The sequence below is a fragment of the Oryza brachyantha genome, chromosome 1 (assembly GCF_000231095.2).
Source record: "Oryza brachyantha chromosome 1, ObraRS2, whole genome shotgun sequence".
In the NCBI taxonomy this organism is placed as follows: Eukaryota; Viridiplantae; Streptophyta; class Magnoliopsida; order Poales; family Poaceae; genus Oryza; species Oryza brachyantha.
In genome coordinates, this window is record NC_023163.2 from 27,762,551 (window position 1) to 27,785,178 (window position 22,628).

The 22,628-nt window shown below is 45.1% G+C and overlaps 2 protein-coding genes, 1 non-coding gene and 1 pseudogene across 3 annotated transcripts; 2 read left to right on the forward strand and 2 right to left on the reverse strand.

Annotated features, from left to right (window-relative positions):
* The first annotated feature begins 5,699 nt into the window (after window positions 1-5,699).
* On the forward strand, window positions 5,700-7,531 carry LOC102706238 (annotated as a pseudogene).
* A 147-nt stretch (window positions 7,532-7,678) lies between these two features.
* Window positions 7,679-10,896, reverse strand: LOC102713707 (probable protein S-acyltransferase 16). Its single transcript, XM_006646411.3, has 7 exons — window positions 10,510-10,896; window positions 9,214-9,306; window positions 9,029-9,130; window positions 8,864-8,941; window positions 8,691-8,789; window positions 8,514-8,609; window positions 7,679-8,071 (listed from the first exon to the last, which is right to left on the reverse strand). Exons 1-7 carry the CDS (start codon window positions 10,783-10,785, stop codon window positions 7,961-7,963), a joined length of 855 nt encoding a protein of 284 aa, XP_006646474.2. The 5' UTR covers window positions 10,786-10,896; the 3' UTR covers window positions 7,679-7,960.
* A 3,230-nt stretch (window positions 10,897-14,126) lies between these two features.
* Window positions 14,127-16,254, reverse strand: LOC102713978 (aspartic proteinase PCS1-like). Its single transcript, XM_006646412.3, has one exon. The coding sequence runs from the start codon at window positions 16,212-16,214 to the stop codon at window positions 14,919-14,921; it is 1,296 nt and encodes a 431-aa protein (XP_006646475.2). The 5' UTR covers window positions 16,215-16,254; the 3' UTR covers window positions 14,127-14,918.
* Window positions 16,255-19,304: 3,050 nt separating this feature from the next.
* On the forward strand, window positions 19,305-19,385 carry TRNAL-CAG. The gene has a single exon. It is a non-coding gene; the product is annotated as a tRNA-Leu (tRNA).
* The last annotated feature ends 3,243 nt before the right edge of the window (window positions 19,386-22,628 follow it).

Below are 22,628 nucleotides of genomic sequence, written 5' to 3' on the forward strand. Positions count from 1 at the left end.
AGTACAGTTTTGCACTATTTATATTTCACGTTTTGATCGCTGTCTTATTTAAAAACATATATGATTAGTACTTTTATTATTATTAGATAATAAAATATAGATAGTATTTTATGTGTGACTATTTTTTAAATATCTTATAAATTTCTTAAATAAGACGAACATTTAAACATTGAACACAAATCTATAAATACAATTATGTTGGGACGGAGGCAGTAGCTTTTATTCGTTGAATAACCATGAATATTGACAGAGACTGTTAAAAAAATAGCTATGCTTTAGAAAGTACTGCTTCCATAGTAAATAATACAATTTTTCACTCTTTATGTTTAACATTTAATTGTTCACTTATTTTAAGAAGTATTGTAATTGGTATTATTATTATTAGATGATAAAACATAAATAATGTTTCATATGAGACTTTTTTATTTTTAATATTTTTTAAAAATAACAATGGTGAAATTTTAAACACCCAAACCCACGGATACAGTTAAATTAAAATTAAATTGAAACGAGGTAGTAGTGCTAGTTTAGATTTCTCGTTGTACGGGCTGCATATGCTCTTGTGGCTTCGCTGGTCAAATTTGCTGTTCTACTGGAGCCATTTCACAGCTTGATTGGATGGTTCTCCGTATACATAAAAGTTACTGTACTACTACAACCATGTCAGGAAAGTGTTACTAGTATTATATTAGAGGCAGAGCTGAGTACAGCACTACGGCTCGGTCACGATATGAGTTCGTACTGGGTTTATCATCCGTCAAACAATTTGCCTTCTCAAAAATGGCAGGAGGCGAGGAAAATTAGCCCCCCACCCCCTGACAATCTCTTGTTGCTGCACCAGAGCAAAGAACAAAATAAAACGCAGAGCTTTCATTTCGCAGCAGAGGCCAGAAAAGCAACAGATAGTTTTAGGAAATTAATAAAAACGGGGCGTGAAACCTTGTTCCAACAGCGAAAACCCTGCATAAACATAGGAAAACACCAAGTGGGTCCTTTTTCTGGACGTCACGGCCCTACCATGCACACACACCCAGCTCTCCATTATATACCCAATTTTTATGCCCTTCCCCAAGAGCGAGCTTCACGGCTCGGTCACTCCTCGCTCAGCTCAGCTGAACAGCTTCACTTCACACTCCCCGTGATTCTCTCCTTCGCTTTAGACTAGAGCTTACCCTCTCTCTTTCTCCCCCATCATCTCGGCACCGGCCTGATACTTGTCAAGAAGGGCGGGGAAGAGGCTGGCTACAGTGTCCATGGAGCTCTACGCCGTGGCGAAGCCGTGTAGGCTGCAGAAGAAGAGGAGCGGCGGCAAGGTGGCGGTGTGCGTGCGCGGCGGCGGCGCCGACGGCAACGCCGGCAAGAGCAGGCCGTCCTTCACCTGCCGGTGCGCGCGGCTCGTCAAGGAGCAGCGCGCGAGGTTCTACATCATGCGCCGCTGCGTCACGATGCTCGTGTGCTGGCACGAGTACCAGTGAGAGGGATTCGATCGATGATGGATCGATGGAGAGGGCGAGCAAATGCAATGAAGCCCTCTCTCTGCTCTACTAGCTAGCTAGCTCTCAAGGATTAAGGAACTTGTGTAAAGAGAATATTTTTCCCCCATTTCTTCTTTTTGTTTTTTTTCCTCTCTGAAGAGGAGTAGAGCGAATGGGCGGTGCAGTAAGCCAGTATGCGTGGTCGCTGCGCTGCGCATTTTTATTTTTACTTTATTTTTGATGTCATGCGAGCATGAGCATCTAATATAGACGAACGTACTCGATCAAAATGGGGGGTTTGTTCTTGGATTCTGCTGGTGCCTACCCTATCCCTCCTTACTTCCGCTTCCGGTGTTTGACTCCTCGGCGTGCGTGTGCGTGTGGTTCATCGAAGTGCGAAGAGATAGATACTCCTCTGAATCTAGATTTGGACGGCTCGCCACCTGCTTTTCCTCACCCTGGCAGAGGATTCCATTGCGTCTCTTGTTCTCCGGCCGAAAAAAAGCACCACGAAAGCTACCACTATAAAACCACAGTTAACTTTCCGGTAAACCCGTTCATCTCAACATTTTTTGCAGCTACTCCTCCACTCCATCATATCATCATCCATTCATCCTTAACAGTTTACACTGGTGATTTTACCATTGCGTAGGGGCAGTAAACTCGCAGTCTCGCTGCGACTGAAGGGAGGGGCCAAATCCCGAAAGGTAAAGAAAGAGAGGAGCCGTTACCACTAGTAGCACTCTGGTGAGCCCTCCTGGCCCGGAATGAGGCCGTGGACACACACTCCCGAGGTGAGGAGGCCCCAAGTGTTGCTGACGCATCGAATTATTTACTCCCAAAACGACGCCTCCGTATCTGAGCGTGCCCTTTGAGCTGCGCGCCATCACCAGTAATGAAAAACCCCTCCCTCTCTCGCACGCAGCACAACACCCCCGCTTGGACCAAATGGGATCACAGTGTACTTGGCTTCTTTGGTGAAGCCTCGCATGCTCGGCTCGGGAGGTGCTCCTGGCTAGGCTACGAACTACGACGGGTATCTAGGAGTAGGACTACCGACGGCTACGGCTATTAAAAAGTTCAATAGTACAGTCAACTACTAGCTTTAATTTATCTATAATCAATTTAATAGTTAATTCACACAGTAGTTATCTACGAAACATTAATACATGATCCCATATGTCATACACATACCATGTCTTATAGTTCGTGCTACAGCTGGCTATAAATTAGTAGCTCATCTATTTTCTCTATCTCATTATCTCTTTAAAATATGCTTATAATTGGTTTATAATCTGCTACTGTATCCGCTCTAAGAGCACTCTATACTTCACGGGCGTTGTCCCAGATTTCGGTCGCACTGTTCATTATCCAGCCGGCTTGCTGCTGTTGCTTCTGCTTCTGCTACTATAGGAGTGTAGTGTCGATCCAGTTTGAGACAGTCTTATGGCTCATCGGTCACCATCGCCAACCGGCTGGAGAAATGGATGCACTCTGCACGCAGAACAGCAGACGGTGTTTTCATTTTTCTTCTCTTGGTCAAAAGACACGCATATGCAGATCACCCACCAGTTTCGTGTTGTGGTTGAATGGTGAACTGGTGTAAGGTGTTACTCCGTATTATTGATAATCGATTTCGGGAGGTCGTCTCCTCTTTTACTGATGTCTGCAAGCACGTTTTCTTCCCTACATTTGTGTTGGGATGGTATTTTTTGCTCATAAGTATAAACAAAAGTAAAAAGATGGTGATCGTATCTTAACTTAACTTATAAATACATGTTGAAGCAAAATGATAGGGGCGTAGCGCATGGTAGGAGAATGCTCTCGCTTCCGAAATATAATTACTTTTAGAGGTGAACACATGTACTAAGAAAGTACTCATCCATATTTAATTGATGACATTATTGACTTTTCTGTTGTATATTTATTTTTTTGTCTTATTAAAAATTATATAATTATAATTTATTTTGTTATGATTAGATTTGTAACTAAATATATTTTTAATAAGCATGTTTTATATTTTTTATATAGGCATAATTTTTTCAATAAGACAATCGGACACAAAATCAATTGTGTCATTAGGAAAGTTATACGGGAATGATTAGAGAAACTTGTATGGTGGCCCGTACATATTGTACGTCTAGCATCTTTATAAAGTGTATCTATATATAGGGCATCTTATCTTGATAATAATTATTTGTAATTGTTAATTCAAACTAAAGTTTTTCTAAATTATATTTTTGCACGAATCTCATTTAGCTGTATTCTAAGTTATACTTGTACATAAGCTTTTTTTCTATATAATATTTAATTTGTAATTTAAATTTTAGATACTTCTGAATTTGAATTTATATGTTGATTCTTTCTCTTAATTTTACTTATTTTTAGTCTGAATTTTATATGTTTCCAAATTGTACTCTTCCCTCAATATCAATTATTTAAAAAAATAATCAGAAATTTGGATTGATTTTTTAAGAAGAGAATAAATGTAAAAAAAATTGAATATAAAATAACTGTGAATGTTTGTGATGAGATTGTAGGCGAAGAAAAAAAGCTATATTTAAGAACAAATGATGAGGGAATGAGATAATTTTTGTAGAGCTGAAGAAGTAGGTAGGTAGCTGCAATGGCGCAACGATGCTTGCCCTGCATCTAGGCTGAAGATGCCAGGGACCCATGCGTGCTGCGATGCTACGAACATCGCAGAATCAGCATGATCAGTGGCCAGTAGTAAGGTTTTCCCCCCTCTTCTCTTTTCATTCGGCGAGCAGTGAAGTGGTCCTATGATCCTATTGAGCAGTAGCGTACTCGCTACCTAGCTCCTTTGCTCCTTGCAGGTAACCGGCCGCGTAAGCTAGGAGAGGATGCACAGCGCAGGACCCCCACCATGCACAGTGCCTCACAAGCTCGCAGAGCTCGGCCGGCTGCAATGGCTGCAACACATACGGTTTCTGCTTCTGTCCCCCCCAAAGCTCCCCTCTTCCAGGACGGTTGCATTCATGCCCCTATCCAGTATCCAACCTCTTGTGCTTGGATACATGCGTGAAGCGTGTGTCGCGGAGAGGTAGCAAGAGTGTGTGGTTGCAATGATTCCGACTGCAGTGTGACTGTTCCTCTTGTTGTTTTGCATCTGCTAACAACAGTGGTGACAAGTGGATGCTGATCGGCTACATGCGTATAGGTCCTATGTTATCTGTAAGACCTGCACATGAAAATACTCAGTCCGCTTCCAAAATATATGTTTTGTTTATGGATTTAGACGTGTATTTATTCAGATAATTAGATACTTCAGAATTGTTGCTAGATTGAAGCTTTCATGGAAAATCAGGCTTCTCACAGCCTGCTCGGATAGCCAATGATTCAACTTGTTCAGATTATTCAGGACTTTCAGTATTTCAGTATCAAAGTGTAGTTGAAGACTTCAATTTCATAAACAGAACAGGGGCAGGAGATGTGGCTAAGCGTCAGAATCTTCAGATAAGCAACAGCATATAGGCATATACTATTGCTTTAGCTTTACACCTATGCGTTATCAACACAGACGTGTGCTGATCTGATACGAACTCTGCACACGACGCCTTGGCTTTGGACAATAAAAATTCCATCGCTGCACTGAAGGCCTTACAGGTGTAAGTGTGCGTGCGTCTATGTATCAAGCAGGAAGATAGTAGTAGCAAATATTCTATCTACTCGAGTCTCCTCATCTCTCATCTTCAGAGCTCGCACCCTTCTAGAATCTACCAAGCAGCTCGCCGAAGAAGAAGCAGCACGAGGAGGAGGAGAAGAACAACCGATCGAGCTTCACTTCACAGCGAAGATCAGGGTAATTCAGTATCTCCTCCTTCGTAGAAACACATTTGGTTCATCTTTAGGGACCCAAATCGAGAAAGTTTATAGTATATGACTATTTTGGTGCATTTGGGGGTGCCATTCATTTTAGTACTCGATGTAGCACGTTATTCAGGAAGGGAATTCGGGGAACATGAATTTTCCGTTTTTGATTGTTTTGCTCGTTTGCCGGGACAATTAGGCATTCAGTCTAAAGGAATCAGATATCAGCATACCATGTTTTTCATTAAGTCCTGGTAGTTTTTTTATGCATTCTTGGAACAGATGGGACAAATAAATAAAATATTGCATAAAACAGGAAGAAATTGGTCATAATTAGCTTCAATTATATGTTTGTGGGTTCTAACTCTTCTTGAAATTAAAAAAAAAACAGTAATGTCTGAGACCATAGATTTATCTGGAGATGGAAGGCATTCTTAAGACAGTGAAAAGGAGAGCAAAGGATGATGCTACTGCACCTTCAGATAGTCTTCCTGTTGTTGATGGTATTGCAGCTGTCTACTTATCTGGTCATTGCTTCAGTACTCCTATTAATCAGATCGACAAGAGCATAAAAGTTTCTGCTTCTACCTTGTCTACAGTTCACTATGAAGGAACACTCGCTGAGAATGGGGAAGTGTTTGACACTACTCATGAAGACAACTCTGTCTTCTCATTTGAAATTGGAGAGGGAACTGTCATCAAGGCATGGGACATCGCCGTGAAAACTATGAAGGTGAATGGATGCTCTGTTCACTGATCCACTGTTATCATAGCTCAAGCAGTTCTTTTCTGATAATACTGTTGCTAAAATTGGACACCTGAGGTTGGGGAGGTTGCAACGATGACATGCAAGCCGGAATATGCTTATGGAGCTGCAGGTTCACCTCCAGAGATACCACCATGGTACGTCTGAAATTTGATTTTTGTCACTAGTCTTGGTTCCTTATGTAGAGAGTCCAAAGGTAACAGGAAACAACTCTGCTTTCACAGTGCAACTCTCATTTTTGAGGTGGAGCTAGTCTCATGCAGGCCAAGGAAAGGTTTGAGTGTGGAAAGTGTATCTGAAGAGAAAGCTAGGCTTGAGTAAGATATCTGAACAATGTTCTCATGTCTTACAGTTTCAAGTACCATTCTATTGACAGCACTACAGATGCAAAACTGTGAGTTTGTTAATTTGTCTGGATGCATGCTAGTTGATACATACTAGAGTTTGTGATTGACACCTGCCAAACTGAAAGATTCAGAATTATCCAAACAGACAAATGGAGACTGTTCTCATGCCCAGGCTTTACATTTTGACAGGGAGTTGAAGAAGCAGAGGGAGATAGCTGCGGCAGCCAAAGAGGAGGACAAGAGGAAAAGGGAGGAGGCAAAAGCAGCGGCTGCTGCTCGGGTACAGGCAAAACTAGAAGCAAAGAAAGGCAAGGGGAAAAAGGCCAAATAGATAAAACATCACACCAACACAAGTTATGAGGTATATCAAAACACAAGCCATGAACCTGGTTACTGTATGCTGTTGAAATTTCACACAAACACAGCTTTGTCTGGCTGTAGATAAAACGAGCCATGAATATGCATATAAGGACAAACAAGTCAGTTTGCAACTTTGATCAGTGTGTGTACCAGCTCATGTGTGCAAGAGATTTACGTCTTCAGGGCATGTTCCAGACAGATGCGATTGGTAAAGATCCAAAGTGTTTGAATCCAAACAGAAGCATCGATTTGTGGGTTAATTTGTGCTCACGGAGCCCGTAGTTTTGTGGCACTCCCTGTGGGTCAACTGCCGCACTGCTTTCCAGTCAGCGGCTCAGCGCCAGCTACTTCTGCACTGTTCTTTCACAGGATTGTGCTCAACGCAGAAGTAATGGAAGTTCCAGGAAAATACTGGTGCGTTTTACTCTTGCATCGGCTGCAATCCTGTGCCAGAAAATAACTCCTCTCCAAGCCAGACGAGTTATGTACATGAACATGACTACATGAGAATGTAATTAGTCCATGGAAAGCACAGATGAACAGAGTTACAGATCATGGCGTCTCTGGCAAATTTTGATACTCCAAAAGAACATCACTCCAAGTTTGGCCAGAGCAATATTAGCAATTGGATCACATAATCCGACCGGAAAAAGAACGCACACATATCCTGACGGAAACCAGCCAAAATGTTTTCTCAATTGTAACATATATTTCTGAAGTCTATACAATTGGTCTTGGATATTTTCTCACCATGACCAGACAACACAATCTTTATTTCCAAAAAATAACAATATAGACATTACACTTTACAAGAAAACACTCATGTATTTGGACTTTGTGTATGAGTACAGCCACTCAACTTGTCAAGTATGTCAAAAATTGCAAAGCAAAAAGAAAACTAAGTTAATATTTCTCACTCCAGAATCCATGGAGATCCTTGGAGCCTGGAGGAATATCCAGATTCTCTTCCTGTATCTTACACGTGGAGTGTCATTTACACATTTGAGTGCATGAAGTACAAACTCTTAATGTGAGAGTTTCGAGACAATGACAGATGCTATTCCTTTATGAAGGGTCATCAAATGCTATTGTGAGAATAGCACACAGTTCACACTTGGATGCGCAACCAAGTTTCTTAGCAAATTAGCAGAAATCTAACATGAATGTAATGCTACCTGATGTCAAATTGGTGGAGTAGATAGTGGTATATCATATGACGTACGGAAACGAATGCCATTGCCTGTATTCCTTGATATTGGGCAGAGCCAGCAGAGTATGTTAGGCCCTAGCACCTGTGTAGAGAAAACACACACATGCACAAAAAAAAAAGAACTGAGAAAATGAACATAATCGACTCTCAACCTAAGTGTAATATAAAAAAACTCCAGTATCCAAAAGGTTGATATAGATAATCACATAACCCATTTTGTGTACATGATACTAATTTGTCATAGTTAGCATGAGCTATGAAGCAGCCTGAGCCTCTCTGATAAAAAATTATAGATACCAGTGATGTGTTATATATAGCACATCATTTTCCCCTTCCAGGGTATTTCTCATATTCCATTACTAGAATAACAGAAAAAAGTTCTACAAATTTATATCAGCTATTTTTGAATGGACAAGTACAAAAACCCAGGCATGACCACAAGGTGTGCCAAACATTTTTTTAAAAAAAGTCATTTGCATAGACAGATGCTCATATGAAAATAAAATTACAAGATCAATACTTACTGAAACAAGATTCTCATATACACCAAGGTCATATGGATGGTGATAAAGATTTCCAGCCTTTTCTGCTAACCACATTGCCCTAACTCCTTCATGGTACTGCAAATCACCAACATACCTTACATTACACATCCACGAACGATAATGTCCTAAAGAAACATGGGATTCTATTTCTCAAACCTCAATAGTAGTTTTATTGTGAAAGATGAGGTACACATGCCAACCCAAAAGAATGGTCAATGCCAAAGTTAATGGACACAGAAAGACCCCGCAAATGATCTGCACATTTGAAATACATTATTCAGTTAGCATATTACATGAGGCAACTGAAACAACCCTTCTGAGGTACTTACAATTGATGTTCTAGAAGAATCGCTGCCTAATTGTTCATTCTTAGGCAAACTGTGCACAGCACCTCCTATAATCAGAACCTGTAACAAATGTCAATCCTCACATTCTTAATCTCCTAAGTCCTAACAAGGAACAGTTGCTAAAATAAACCAAGGATACTGCAGTACCAGTGAATATAAGCTTGTAATTACAGCATATAGCACAAAGACTAGGAAAATCTTGTAGTTCTCATGTCCAACACAATTGTTAATCCATATACAGTGATGGTCCTGCATGTATAAAAAGAAAGGAATAATGCAAATTGAAAATAGAAAATAGAATACATCAAACTCAACACTATTAGTACTAGCACCATTCTTAGAACACATCTCTTGCAGACACGGCAATGATGAGCACGGGGAGGTTTATAGTGGGAACATTTCTGACAATATCTCAAATCGCCACCCTGCAATAACAGGAATGTAAAAATAAGCAGGCAAAGCAAATACAGCATACATGATGACTGATGAGAAATAAATTACAATACTAACAGTAATAAGTATTCAAGTGTAAATGTGTAATGTGCCAAACAGGCCCATGGCCTCCCACTATACACCAAGAAAAAATAACTTTCCTCCTTTTTTTAACCTTTTTATTTACATAAAATGCATAAGAGGTGTGTTTGCATGGTAAATGCATGTGAAATCCAACCAGAATAATCAGCAATGTTTCAATATATTCTAATGCAAGAACATATGAGAGCAACAAGTCAACAATTGAGGTTGATTTTATGGCAATGAAGTTTATTTAAAGACAGGACAAGAATACGTTATTAATGGTTTAACAAGACTAACTGGTAGCAGCATAATTATAGTCAATGGAACCTCTGTAACAGGCAGTAGCAAAGCAGATTGGGTGTAATATATTTTAACAGGCACCTATTGTTTCAATGTCTCTAATGATGTGAAGCCCTTACACGATGCCAAATAGGAAATAAATAATATCAGTTGCCATAAGTTCAGAAAACAATTAATGATAATTGTTTATACAGGTTCCTCATCAACCATTATTTGTACTTCTCCATACCATACTAGATCCCAAAACATTAATTTTCCAAATCGATTGCACACATTAAATGCTTAATGCAAACCCTCTGATTCACCAACCATGCACTCTGCAAGCAAGACTAGACCTAGATTACATACTTAGATCTAGAGTTGTAGACTATCAAAGCCCTAACAGAAAGGCACTAATCTCACAATATGTGCGTTCTTAGCAGAAGTGCACCTTAAGTTCAAATATGGATCACATCAGTATTTGAGGATCGAATGCAAATCGCGCTCACATCACCCTCTCCATAGCCCATATCCTCGCATGCACACCTACATGATGTTACGCTCTTCCTCCCTGAAGATCTCAACGCTGAGCTCAAAACTGCCGTCCCACTCCAAAGATCTAAAGCCCACGCACGAAATCACCAGCTCACGGGATCTTCCTAATCCTCAATGTCGGAAATCTAAACCCAAATATCTCAGTTTTGAGGCCGAAGTGTCCAATTCTCCCACAGATAAATAGCTTTCCGCTCCAAAGATCTAAACTTTGCAGCACAGCGGGGCGGGCGCCCGCGAGATCTGGGTGGTCCCGATGGAAGAGGGAGACCGGCCTGTACCTTGCGCTTGATCTCGTGGATGGGGATGTCGGTGTCCTCGACGTCGGGCACGAAGGCCGGCGGCACGCGGCCCGGGTCGCGGGAGACGGCGACGGCGTAGGTGGCGACGCAGGCTGCGGCCAGCGCGGTGAAGGCCACCACGTTGGCGACCCCGGCCGCCGTGGCGAGCCCCAGCCACGCGGGGATCGCCAGGAACACCGTCGTGTAGTACACGTACCCGATCGCGGCGAGCACGGCGAGTATCGGCACCGTCACGTACCCCGGCCGCCCCGCCATCGCCGCCGGGTCCGAGCCGCCGCCGCGGCCTCGCCTACTACCGCTCCTCTTCCCCTCGGCAGCGGGGGGAGGGCATTCGCGCGGCGTCGGTGCTGGTGTTTGGCCGGGGGGGGGGGGGGGGGGGGGGGGGGGGCTTTCCGGCCGGTAAGGATGCGTGATTGCGGCGGCGACGAGCTGAGCGAGTCGGGGAAGGTTGGTAGTGCGTGGACGTCCGGAACGTGGCGTGTTGCGTCCGTGTGGTTGCGGGGGAGACGTCCCGCGCTCCCACCTTAGCGACCAGCGCGACCCATGCCCTGGCCTTGAGTCGACATGATCGGGCCTGTTTCGTTCGTATGTTAACGTTGTGCGCGTTCGAAGTTGACCTTGCCACACTGTCTAATCAGAGCGCACGTAAAACGAAAAAAGTCATTAGCATATAATTAATTAAGTATTAGCTTTTGTAAACTTAAAAATGAATTAATCTGATTTTTTAAACAGCTTTCATGTAAAACTTTTTTCTAAAAAATACACTGCTTAATAGCTTGGGAAGCGTGCGCACAGAAAACGAGGTAAATGTGTTCCTACTTAGTCGATTTTGAACACATTTGTTCTATGTTGTTGTCAAATTTTTTTCCCGGACACGTCTAATGCCCTGTTTAATTCCTAAAAAGTTTTTCCAAAAACATCACATCGAATTTTTGGACGTTTAAATGGAGCATTAAATATACATGAACATTAAAACTAATTACACAGTTATGGGCAAATCGTGAGACGAATCTTTTGAACCTAATTAGTATGTGATTAGCCATAAGTGCTACAGTAACATTCATGTGCTAATGATAGATTAATTAGGCTCAAAAGATTCGTCTCACAATTTCTAGGCGAAATCTGTAATTTATTTTGTAATTAGACAATGTTTAATACTTCAAATATGTGTCCGTATATCTGATGTGATGTTTTTAAAAAAAATTGCAAACTAAACAAGGCCTAAGATTAGACCAATAAATTTGGTGTCATGTTACAGTACTTTCTAGAGATAATAATACGTGTATAATTAAGATGATGATAACATGTGAAATTAAGATGATAAAAATATCTTGTTTATTTTTGCTTAGGTGTCATGTTACCGTACTTTTGCTTAGGTGGAGCTTAGGATTATTGGTTGGGGGCGCGCCATACTGCTCGTGACCTAAGGCCATGTGCAATAGGTGCACTTAACCACCTTTATATTACCATAGATTCAGTTGTTCAGATCTAGCCACCGTGAGCACATACCTTATGATGTTTTTTCCTTAGAGCATACCATATACAAGGTATAGAACCTAAGAACGCGTTGAGAACCATTTTATTTAGTAGTTTGTTCACAAATACCCAATTGGTGTATCTTTACAGTAACAAGCGACCAATAGAGCTTCACATGCATGACATTGAGTTGATCGAGGTAGCATCGAGACTAATCAACAAGAATGGTTTATGGTGAAGTGTGGATTGTATGAACAACTTGCGGACAATATCGTGACCATGAGAAAGTGTGAATCAATGGTCTAAAGCCGGTCGTAACAAAACTTAGTTTGACAGACCACGTGCCAGTCGCAACAGAACAACTCAAAATGCTCAATATTAGTTGGATATATTGGAGCTTAACCTAGGATGGTGACAAGGAGGGTTGTTGCCACAATGCACCAATGAGGTTGGCCACCTCCCATTCTATACGTAACTCGTCGAGACGGTGTGCTACTGTGCTAGTGTTAGAGGTTGTGACTCTCTAACTCCCTACTTGGGTGATTGCATTTTAGATGATGCCTGACACATGATGGTTTATTATATGACGAGGATCTTTAGTTGAAGCTCGGACAATGTCACGCTGAATCTTTTTTCCTTCTAACTATTTGTTACCTCCCCAGATGAACACCTCTCATGCAAACCCCAACTCTCCTCCTTCGAACAATGGTCCAAGGTTTTCTGTAGGTGCTCAGTAGTCAGTAGGACTTACTGGCTACTGCGAGTGGCGACCTATGGTGCAGTATGCTTGTCCCAATACATTTGAGAGGCACTTGCATAGTGTCTTCCGTCTTTACATCTAACTTCTCTCCCTTCCCCAACATATACGTGAGATGACCACTTATCTTATGTCATAATCCGTCAAAATTTTGACTTTTGGATAATGCACACATATGTAATTGATAAAAGAGATGGTAAATGTTTATTGTAGGCTTATAGGCACATGAAATATCATAGAATAGGTCGCGTTCATTCGTTCTGTTTACTATGCCAAATTATTTTTTCGCACGGACACGCTTTCCAAACTGCTAAATGATGTGTATTTTGCGAAACTTTTTTTTCATAAAAAAAACTGTTTTAAAAATCATATTAATACATTTTTTACTTTATATAAGTAATAATTAATTAATGAAATATTAATCCACTTCTGTATTTTTCGTGCCGTTTACTCAACCAAACCAAGAACACGGGCATAATATAAGTAAAGAGACAGAAAACAGACAAATGACATATCATGAAGCGCTCATACTTTTAATGCAAGGATCTCTTGCTAAGCAATTTATTAGATGCTTTTATTTTCTGTAGTTACATGCATAAGGGTATGTCATACATGGATACTTTGCTTACCCCAAGCATTGGCAGTTTGGCACCCTACGAATTCTAGTTGAGGAACAAAAAAAAAAAAAGGTTTTTTGCATCTGCTAAACAAATGCATTGTGCTTGCGCATGGGTGTGGTTAAACGTGCTTGTTGGTCAGACGAGGGTTCAAGACGCTCTGCCTTTCGGATGCCGTTTCTGCCAAACTTCTTGTAAAGGGCTCTGGGATGTATGATGTATCCCAGTGGCGATTTGCCTAAATGAAGCCGTGTAAATTCTGAATGCCGTGAATTGTGCATAAATTCTCAGGACGAGACCAGAGCGATACTGCAACAGACTGCAACCAACACGAACGTGCTGTTGTGTTTCTACACCCAAAAGACACATGGACAAAATAAAAAAAAGTAAATAAATAAAACCTGAAGTTGAAACACTGCCTGCAATGTGGCCCGGTCTAGTTTTCAAAGTTGAGCTAAAAAAGTAGCGGCCTGCCCACTGTTTCCTCCAGAATTTCCAGACAATTGCCAAGCAAAATATGCTGGTTGCGTCTTGATGTTATCAACCCAGAACCGGCAAGTGCTCCGGTTGGAATTATCCTTTCCCTCGTCAGGTGTACCCATTTTAATGTTCTAAACTTACAGTTTACTGCTAGCATCAGCTACAATAGAATCTGATTTCCTTTATCTGTAAACAACATTCAGAGTTCGAACCTTCCAATTCACTGCTCTATCGTGCGTGCCCACTGGCCCCTGCCTTGTTAACCCCTTTCTAGAATCTGCGTCTTATATTGTATTTCTGGGAGTATGATACATCGCGATACAAAGCAGTCTGTTCGTTACGCTCGATGCAACTTTGTCGATTGTCAATTGAAACTACGCCGAAAGGAAAAAAGAAAAGAAAAGGAGACAATGATACTCCTGAACTCCTGATCCCTTTTGTCACAAACAAAACTGCACTATTAACACAAAGTAGAACCTTCTTGTGTATAATAACCATCACGACAAGCCTCCATGTCGGTCGCCTTCTTTATCACCCCAATTTTGTCGGCAACATGGACGCCGGAACACAACACATGCCCCCTCCCTGAACATTCTCTGTTCCGCCACGGCTACTCTGGTTCGGCTTCTCCCCCCGGAAAAAAATGCAGCAGAGAAAAAAAGAGAATCACGAGCAGTACAGGCAAGCATCAGGCGAGGTGGCCTTGTCTCCGTGTCTCGGGTGAGAGATGGCCTCGTGTCTCTGTGACGCAACATGAATCCAAGCTGGGGTTCTCACGTTCTGTGTCAGTGTTAGCACACTGCAGCAGTGCAGCAATGGCTCGTTTGGCAACTGTTCACGTCATCTGGATCAAGCCCTGCACCGATGGAGGAGAAGTCACCCCGAGCAAGAAAGCGATGAAGCTGACGTCCACATGCATAATGTACATACACATACGTGTCGATCTTTACATGGCAAAACCCTACTAGTAGCTGAGGTCACACGGCGCGTAATTTACATACAGCTAGGAAGCTACTCACGCCACGGCCACCGCCGGCGGTCGCGCTCTGGCCGGGCGGTCACAGCATCAGGCCGAGGCGCTCGCTGGCGACGTCGCAGCGGATGGGCGCGAGGCCGACGCGACCGCGCTCCAGGTCGTACTCGACCCACACGTTCATCTGGTGGTGGTGCCCGATCACGTACGCCGTGATGGGCACCACGTCCGAGTTCCCGAACGTGAGGCACCACACGCCGTCGCCGCCACGGCGCTCGCCTGGGACCTTGTACAGGAGCCTGTCCCCCGCCACCGTCATCTCCGCGCCGTTGAACAGGAGCGTGACGGCGGGGAGCCTCGCCGGCGGAGCGCGCCCCTGGGGCACGCGGAAGCAGGTGTCGAACGCCTCCTGGAACGCGAAGCTGGGGTCGTTGAGGGCGGGGAGCACGGGCTTGGTCTGTTTCAAGAATTCGGATTTCAGGGCGGAGTAGGCGTCCCCGAGGAGGAAGGTGAACTGCGTGCCGGAGTCCACCATGGTCTGCCCGGCGCCGGTGTGGTCCGGCGCGAGAACGGACGCCGGGATGGGGAGTGGCTTGCCGCCGACGCGGATGCCGAGGAGCTGGACGGAGTAGGCGACGCGGTCGAAGTAGGGGAGCGGCAAGGACGGCTGGTACAGGGGCGTGTAGTTGAGCGGCAGGAATGGGAGGTCGCTGTGGCCTAGGAGGAGCACGCCGGCGTCGTCCCGGTCGGAGATGCAGTACGAGAAGCGGCGGGTGCTCGCCTGCGAGACGAACGAGAGGGCGCCCCTGTTCATGCCCAGCAGCCCGGCGGTCACGACGCCATCGGGCGAGGTGTCGAACGCGGTGGCCATGCAGCCGAACGCCGCGCGCAGCGGCGGTCCTTGGCCGACAGTAAAGACTTCGGTCGCGAGGGCGCCGTCGGAGGACGACCCGTCCGCGTAGGACAGCGACACGCGGCACTGGCGCGAGGCCCCGTCACAGGCCGGCGGCGACGGCAGGTCGCGGGACCGGCACTGCGGGGAGCCGCAGGGCACGGAGGCGAAGGTCCGCGAGGCCCTCGGCCGGAAAGACGACGCGCCCCTTCCGCCCCCGCCGGGCGCACAGAGCAGCCACGAGAGCTCGCTGCCGGTGTCGAGCACCATGGTGACATTCTGCGGCGGCGTGCCGACGGCGAGCGAAACGGTGAGGCTGACGTTGTGGTGGAACCTCAGCTTGCTCGCCGGCCGCGGCAGCGCCCCCGCCGGCACCTGCCGCGCCCGTAGCGAGAACAGCAGCGGCCGCGTCGGCGTCGCCGCCGCCTCACCCGGCCTCGGCACGGCGAGCAAGAGGAGGCAAACCAACAGCGCGGGAGGAGGGGGCATGGCGGTGGTTGTGCGCACGCGAGTGGGGAGGCGGATGGATGGGTGCTTGGATTTGGGTGTGGGGTTTCGGCTCGGCGTGCATTTTATGGGGGGAGTGACGAGTGGAGTGGTGGTGACGCAGGCCGGCGACGGGACGGGTCAGTGTCGCAGCAGGGAAGAAACCAAAGTCCTTTGTGCGTGTCGTCTTCCAGCGCCAGCTGGTTCGCCATGGAGATCAGTACCTCTACTGCTAGGTCTACTGAGACCCGATTCAAATTTCTAATCTTGCTGCATTTTGTAAGCCAGTTTGTAGTATGTGTGTACGTAGACGCGTTGGGTTAATTACAGTCCAATAATCTTGGATACAAGCATGAACACCACACCCTGTCTCTCGCTGTGTTTTGTGTCCAGCAACGACATTACACACTGTGTTCGTACCCACATCACAGACGTACGCAGGCGTGAAGTCCACGCATATACGGTGCATGGGAGTTATGCCCTCATCTACCATACCAACACCGAAGAAAGGATCCCAATTCTCATGTCGTACCGCTGCTTAAGCATGGACAGTTCAGATCAAAAGGCCGCCGTGAATGCGATGCCCGCCTTTGAGCCTTTCGTGGAGAGAGCGGGGGGGCAACGCATTGAAGCTGCGCAGCTAAAGTTTTGTACTGTTCGACTTGAAAGCGACGCGCTTGATCAATTCATTCATTCGTGCAGACGCGGTTTCGCCCCCCTGTGGCTCGCCGGCCAGGGCCGAGTTACCGCGCCACGCGACGTACGCCGCCGTCCTAACCGGTAGATTAGGCCGTGTTTCTGTAGGCTGCTGCCTTTGTTAGTTGCACTAACCATGTCTTCTCTGTACTTTAATCTCGCCGTCTGCAAATTAATCGCTCATGCCATGGGGGCCATGACGGGTTTCAGCTTTGAACAACTGCTCGGCCAATGCCGTGCATTTTAACGCGGGCAAGTACTAAGGAGGTGTTTAGTTGGTGAAATGAAAATTTTTGCATGTCTCATCATACGTTTGATCGGAATGGGTTTTTGGACAAGAATGAAAAAACGAATTTCACGGCTGATATGGAAATCACGAGACGAATCTTTTGAGTATAATTAATCCGTCATTAGCGCATGTGAGTTAATGTGGCACTTATGGCTAATTATGTACTAATTAGGCTCAAAAATCCGTCTCACGATTTCTCACGTAACTATGCAATTAGTTTTTTAATTTATCTATATTTAATACTCTATTTAAATGTCCAAATATTTAATGTGATGTTTTTGGATAAAAATTTTTTGGGACTAAACGGGACCAGCCCTGCGGCTCTGCAGAGGGGCAGAGGCAGCAATCTGCAGGATTGCCTTGTTTCTTGGCCCTCTGGGCTTTGGTTACCGTAAACAACACCCACATCTGTAGAATTGCACGGTTTCAAGCACGAGTGTCATCGGAGCGTGCATTGTTTACTGCAGAGGGGGAAGAGAAGATTTTTTTTTTTTTTTTTGCATCGCCATGGGGAACAACGCGGGCCAAAGCCAGAGGGGGCACACTCGTTTGCCGCACGTCGTCGTTGATCAGCCAGATCCCATGTTTCAGGGACCGAGCTACGGGCTACGGGCAGCGACTTGTTTTACTGTCACTTGAAGCGAGTACCACACCACCACTACCACCCCCTGACAGTACTAGCACAGTCAATTTACTCGTGTGAGTAGCTGGAAACAGCAAGATAACAAGTACTACTGTATAGCGCACCGGGGGAGCGATGCGTCAGCTGCTTTCCTCGGGCGCATCTGTCATACACTACAACTACTTCCTAAGCGAAACTGCATCTTCATCATGTCACTCGCCGTCCTGCAGAGTAAAGACGACGATATATCATCCAAGATTACACCACCACGGGCTCACCACTGTACTCCATGACGAGCAGAGTCATTGCAGAGATCGAGTGGTAGGTTTGGTGCCGAGGTCCAAACAATTTCCCCTGTCACCACAGCCGCCCATCCTGCCCCCACAGGCAGCTCCAGGGCTCCACGACGCGCTGTTTGGGTTTGGCCGTTTTTGGAGGCGATTAGACGAAGCGTACATAGCTCCCGGTCCCGGATGATACGATCGAATAACATAAGGCACATCGATCACCGCCTAACCACACTACGCTAATAATAGCAACAAGACGTAACATCAAGCTAGCTCTGAATCATGATCTGATCGTGTCAAGATCAGGGCAGATGGCGCCATGGATTAGGCATTCAGCACGGGCTCGCGAGGTCGTCGGACCGGACAAGCTGACAATTCAAGAGCTCACCGGCATGTGATCCATGCGCTGTTCTCGCAGGATTATCCTAAATCTTTTTCTCGCGTACTCCGCCTGAGTAGTGAGTAGGTAGGTGGATTATTGTAGTGCTGCTACTCATGCTCTCACTGGACCATGATGGTCCTTGCCTGCCGCTGCTCGAGCCCACACATCGAAGGGATCAGGATGGGCGGGCAGGCAGGCAGGTGCGGTGGCAGGATTCGCTCCCATCTGCTTGCGCGGATGAGAGAAAGCATCGGCATGGCTGCCGCCGCCGCCGGGGGAGGACGTCGTCGTCGTCGTCGTCGATCGCGATTACTCCATTGCGCGTGTAGTTGCATGTAGTTGTCGAGGGCAGCTGCAGCTGCTGCGTCTGCATGGCTGCGGCGAGGAGAGGAGAAGAGAGGAGAAGCATTCGCCGTCCGAATTGTGAACAAGGAGCGCTGTCAGCATGTGGGCCTGATGGTCGTCGCCGTTTTATGATGATGCGCCGGGGGCGGGAAGGCAATGATCGGTCATTATGGTCTTTGTGAGGAGGACTGTTAGGCTGAAAGGAGTCCGGTTAGACGTCACTACGTCATGGCCGGCTGGTTCCAGCAGCAGCAGCAGCAAGTCAAGTCGTTGCTTGATTTTTTTTTTTTTAAAAAAACATCTCCCGTGTCGAGGGGACCCTTGCGCCTGCCTGTGAGGCTGTGAGTAAACACTGAACAGAGCCAACAGACTGATCTGCATAGTGTGTTTGACAGCTGCACCATTGAGATTTGTGGTTCATGGTATGATTCTTATAATTCAAATAAAAGAATCTCGTTCACTGAATAAACACGTCAAGATGGCCGAGTTGGTCTAAGGCGCCAGTTTCAGGTACTGGTCCGAAAGGGCATGGGTTCAAATCCCATTCTTGACAGCTTGTTTTTTTTTTCCCATTTTGAAGTCGAACCAGTGTTTCAGTTATAATCATGATTATCGGTTAAGCCATCATGATGCGATAAATGGTTTGCCACGGTTCCGTTTGGGAAATATCACTAGAATTCAATTTTTTTTAAGAATAAGAAAATAAAGAAAAAATCAAAAAAATTATGGTGAAATATCAGATGACATGATTATTGTCATTTCCAAAAAAGCCGTGATAATTGCATAATATCACGCGTTAGTCGCACAATATCGCGCGGTTTGGCCGCTCAAGCCTCGATCATACGATTTTGTGGAATTTCTGCGCAACTGTCGCAATAATAGCTCTATCGCTGGCGCGTGATTCCGATTAGCCAAAACCATAAGCGAAAACCCAGTTCGAACACGATCTGGTGACAACCAGCCCCTTTAAAAAACAAATCAGCCTTTTACTACATTGTAGTCCTACTGAGGGCGTCATTTTTTGAGAACTCATGAACTTTATTGGAATTAGAAACGTATTACATGAGTTATGTTTTCATCTCCCATTGGGAGAGATAGTAAACCGTCCATAGTAGAGTAACACATGATTGTTGTTGTGAGACAATTCTTGCACTCTAGAAGAGTTCGTTATATTTCTCGCTTTCAAGGAAAGGTAGTCAGCCAGTATGTTTGCTTCTCTTTTGATCCATCTTATGTTGAGTGGTTCTCCTTGTGTTATGATCTGCAGCTGAAAAAGAAGAGGCCAAAGACTCCACTGTTGTGCTTTTTGTGCAAAATGATAATTCTAAAGTGTATCCACCAGGCCTTGATTATCTGAAATGAAGAGTGGGTGTTGTATTTGTAATCTTGAGCACACTTTATATGCTAGCATTAAACCTGCAGGTTCAACTTGAGCAACAGAAGTATATTTTGAAGAGATAGCTTGTAATAAAACTGTTTTGTGTGTTTGAGAGTTGTGAATAAATATTCCAATGCCAGAGAAGTTCTCTTCCATGAACCATCTACAGAGCATCTTGTACCTGTAGGAATAGGCAAACAGTTGTTGCCGTCATTTGTATTTTGCTGGATGTCTTTTGTTTGATGAGTATAAAAGATGAGAGGTTATTTGATTTTTCACGATAACTATTTTATGGTACAAACGATAAAATTAACTACCATAAAGTTAATTTTTTTTACTTTAGAAACATCATATGATAAACTTTTATATAGAAACATAAAAAAGTGTAATGCACAAAAGAGATGAATAATTTAGACAGAGAAAGAACGCAGCCACATATATCAGGTTTTTTATGAATAATTTAGACAGAGAAAGAACGCAGCCATATATATCAGGTTTTTCAGTTTGTTCGGAAAGTAAGATTTTTTATTGTGAGTTGTAGATATTGCTTCTGCTGCATTGCAAATTTGAAAAATCTCCCAATTTTTAGGTTTGAATTTGTGATCATTCCTAGTTTTACAATTTAAAAACAAAGTCTAAAAATAAACTTTGATATTTTTTTTAAAAAATCAACTCAAAAAGATAAGGGTGCTCCTTGTCTCAACCGTACGTTGACATATCTCACTTTTATCATTATCGAGAAGGTACTATGAGATATAATGTTCTTTTATAGAAAACTTAATATCTCGATGGATTACGTAACTACATTGTATCAATATTTTTAACGTAATCTGGTACTTTCTGAAGTATCATAAAATAGTATAATCATCGTGGCACAGCCGTACAAGTAGTGTGTCTACAATATACTTCGCAAAATTCGTCATCAGTCCTCTGCAGCTAGCGAAAGGCAGGGGCGACGATATTCCGAGAGCGGAACAAGTTCACAGCGACCTCGCTGAACCGTCTCAGCAAGCTGCCGCGTACGAGCTTGCCGTTCTGGTCGAGGTTCCTGACCGCGAAGATACGGCCGGAGACGCGGCGGCCGAGGAGGTACCGCCACCGGCCGTCGTCCAGAAGCTCGCAGAGGACGAGCCCGTCGCAGGCGCTGCCCGCGTCGCCGCCGTCCTCGGCGTGGAGCCCCGACTTCGCGCGGCAGAGCGGGCACGTGTCGTTCACCTCGAGCCACGGCGTGATGCACCGCGGGTGGTACGCGTGGCCGCACGGCGTCACAAGCGCGCTCGCCCCGGGCTCGAGGTCGTTCAGGCACACCGCGCAGGTGCGCCCGGCGTCCCGCACCGTGGTCGCGGGGAGCAGCAGCCGCCGCGCCGGCCCGCCGCCAGGAACGCCGCGCCGCGCCCACGCCTGCGGGCCGCAGCTGTCGCGGAACGCGCCGGCGTCCACGATCTCGACGATCCCCTCGAGCGCGATGCGCGGGCAGGTCGTGAGGGCGCCGCCGTCGCCCCCGCCGCTATGGTGGAGGCGCCTACACACGAAACACCACCCCAGGGGCCCGTCCATGCCGCCGGTGGAGGAGCTGGTCTCGGACTCTCGGTTCCTTGCTGTGGCGACGCGCAGCACGGTACGCAGGTGATGGACCGAGGGAGAAGAGGCTGTGGAGTTATACAGTAATCCGCAATCCGATTCCGATCCCTTTTCTGGCGCGAAACCGAGAGGATATGTTCGCGGTACAATCCGATTAGACGGTGGTGCATGCAACAAGGGCAACCAGGATGCAGAGGTGTGGGCCGTGCAACGGCCATGTGTGGTTTTGGATCCATGGGCCGGGCTATTTTTTCTCCCCAATGCTCTAATTACGTGGGCCAAAATTTCGTCATTTGGGCTGAGCACGCTGACAGGTTCCATCAAGACCACGATGTTCTGCTCAAAATTAATAGGGGTCAAAAGTTATAAATTTTTAAGCTAAAAATATATTTCTTCTGTACCAAGATATGATTATTTTTAATTTGTATATTGTTTGCTCTAAAATAAGTTTAACTTTAAGTAACTACTCTCTTCCTATGCAAATGTTGAACTAACCGACGTCTAAAAAAATGTGAGGGAGTATTATACTGAAGTCTGTGGAAGTAAGACAAATATAATGAAACTACATAAAGTGGGTGATAAGTGCATTGTATTTAATAAATTGAGGTAATATAGTTCTTTTGTTTTAATTGATACTACGTATGTGTTAAACATATACAAATTAAAGTTATTTTTGGATGAAAAAACTATAATAGTTGAAAATAATTGTGAAAGGACCCGTTAATCTTGATTCATTGCCATTGCTGACTCAAACACTATCTCACGATGAGATTGTCCGAGATGGGACAAATGATCACGACAAGCGGAAGTGGTTTTTTTTCCCCTTTGCTTTCTTTT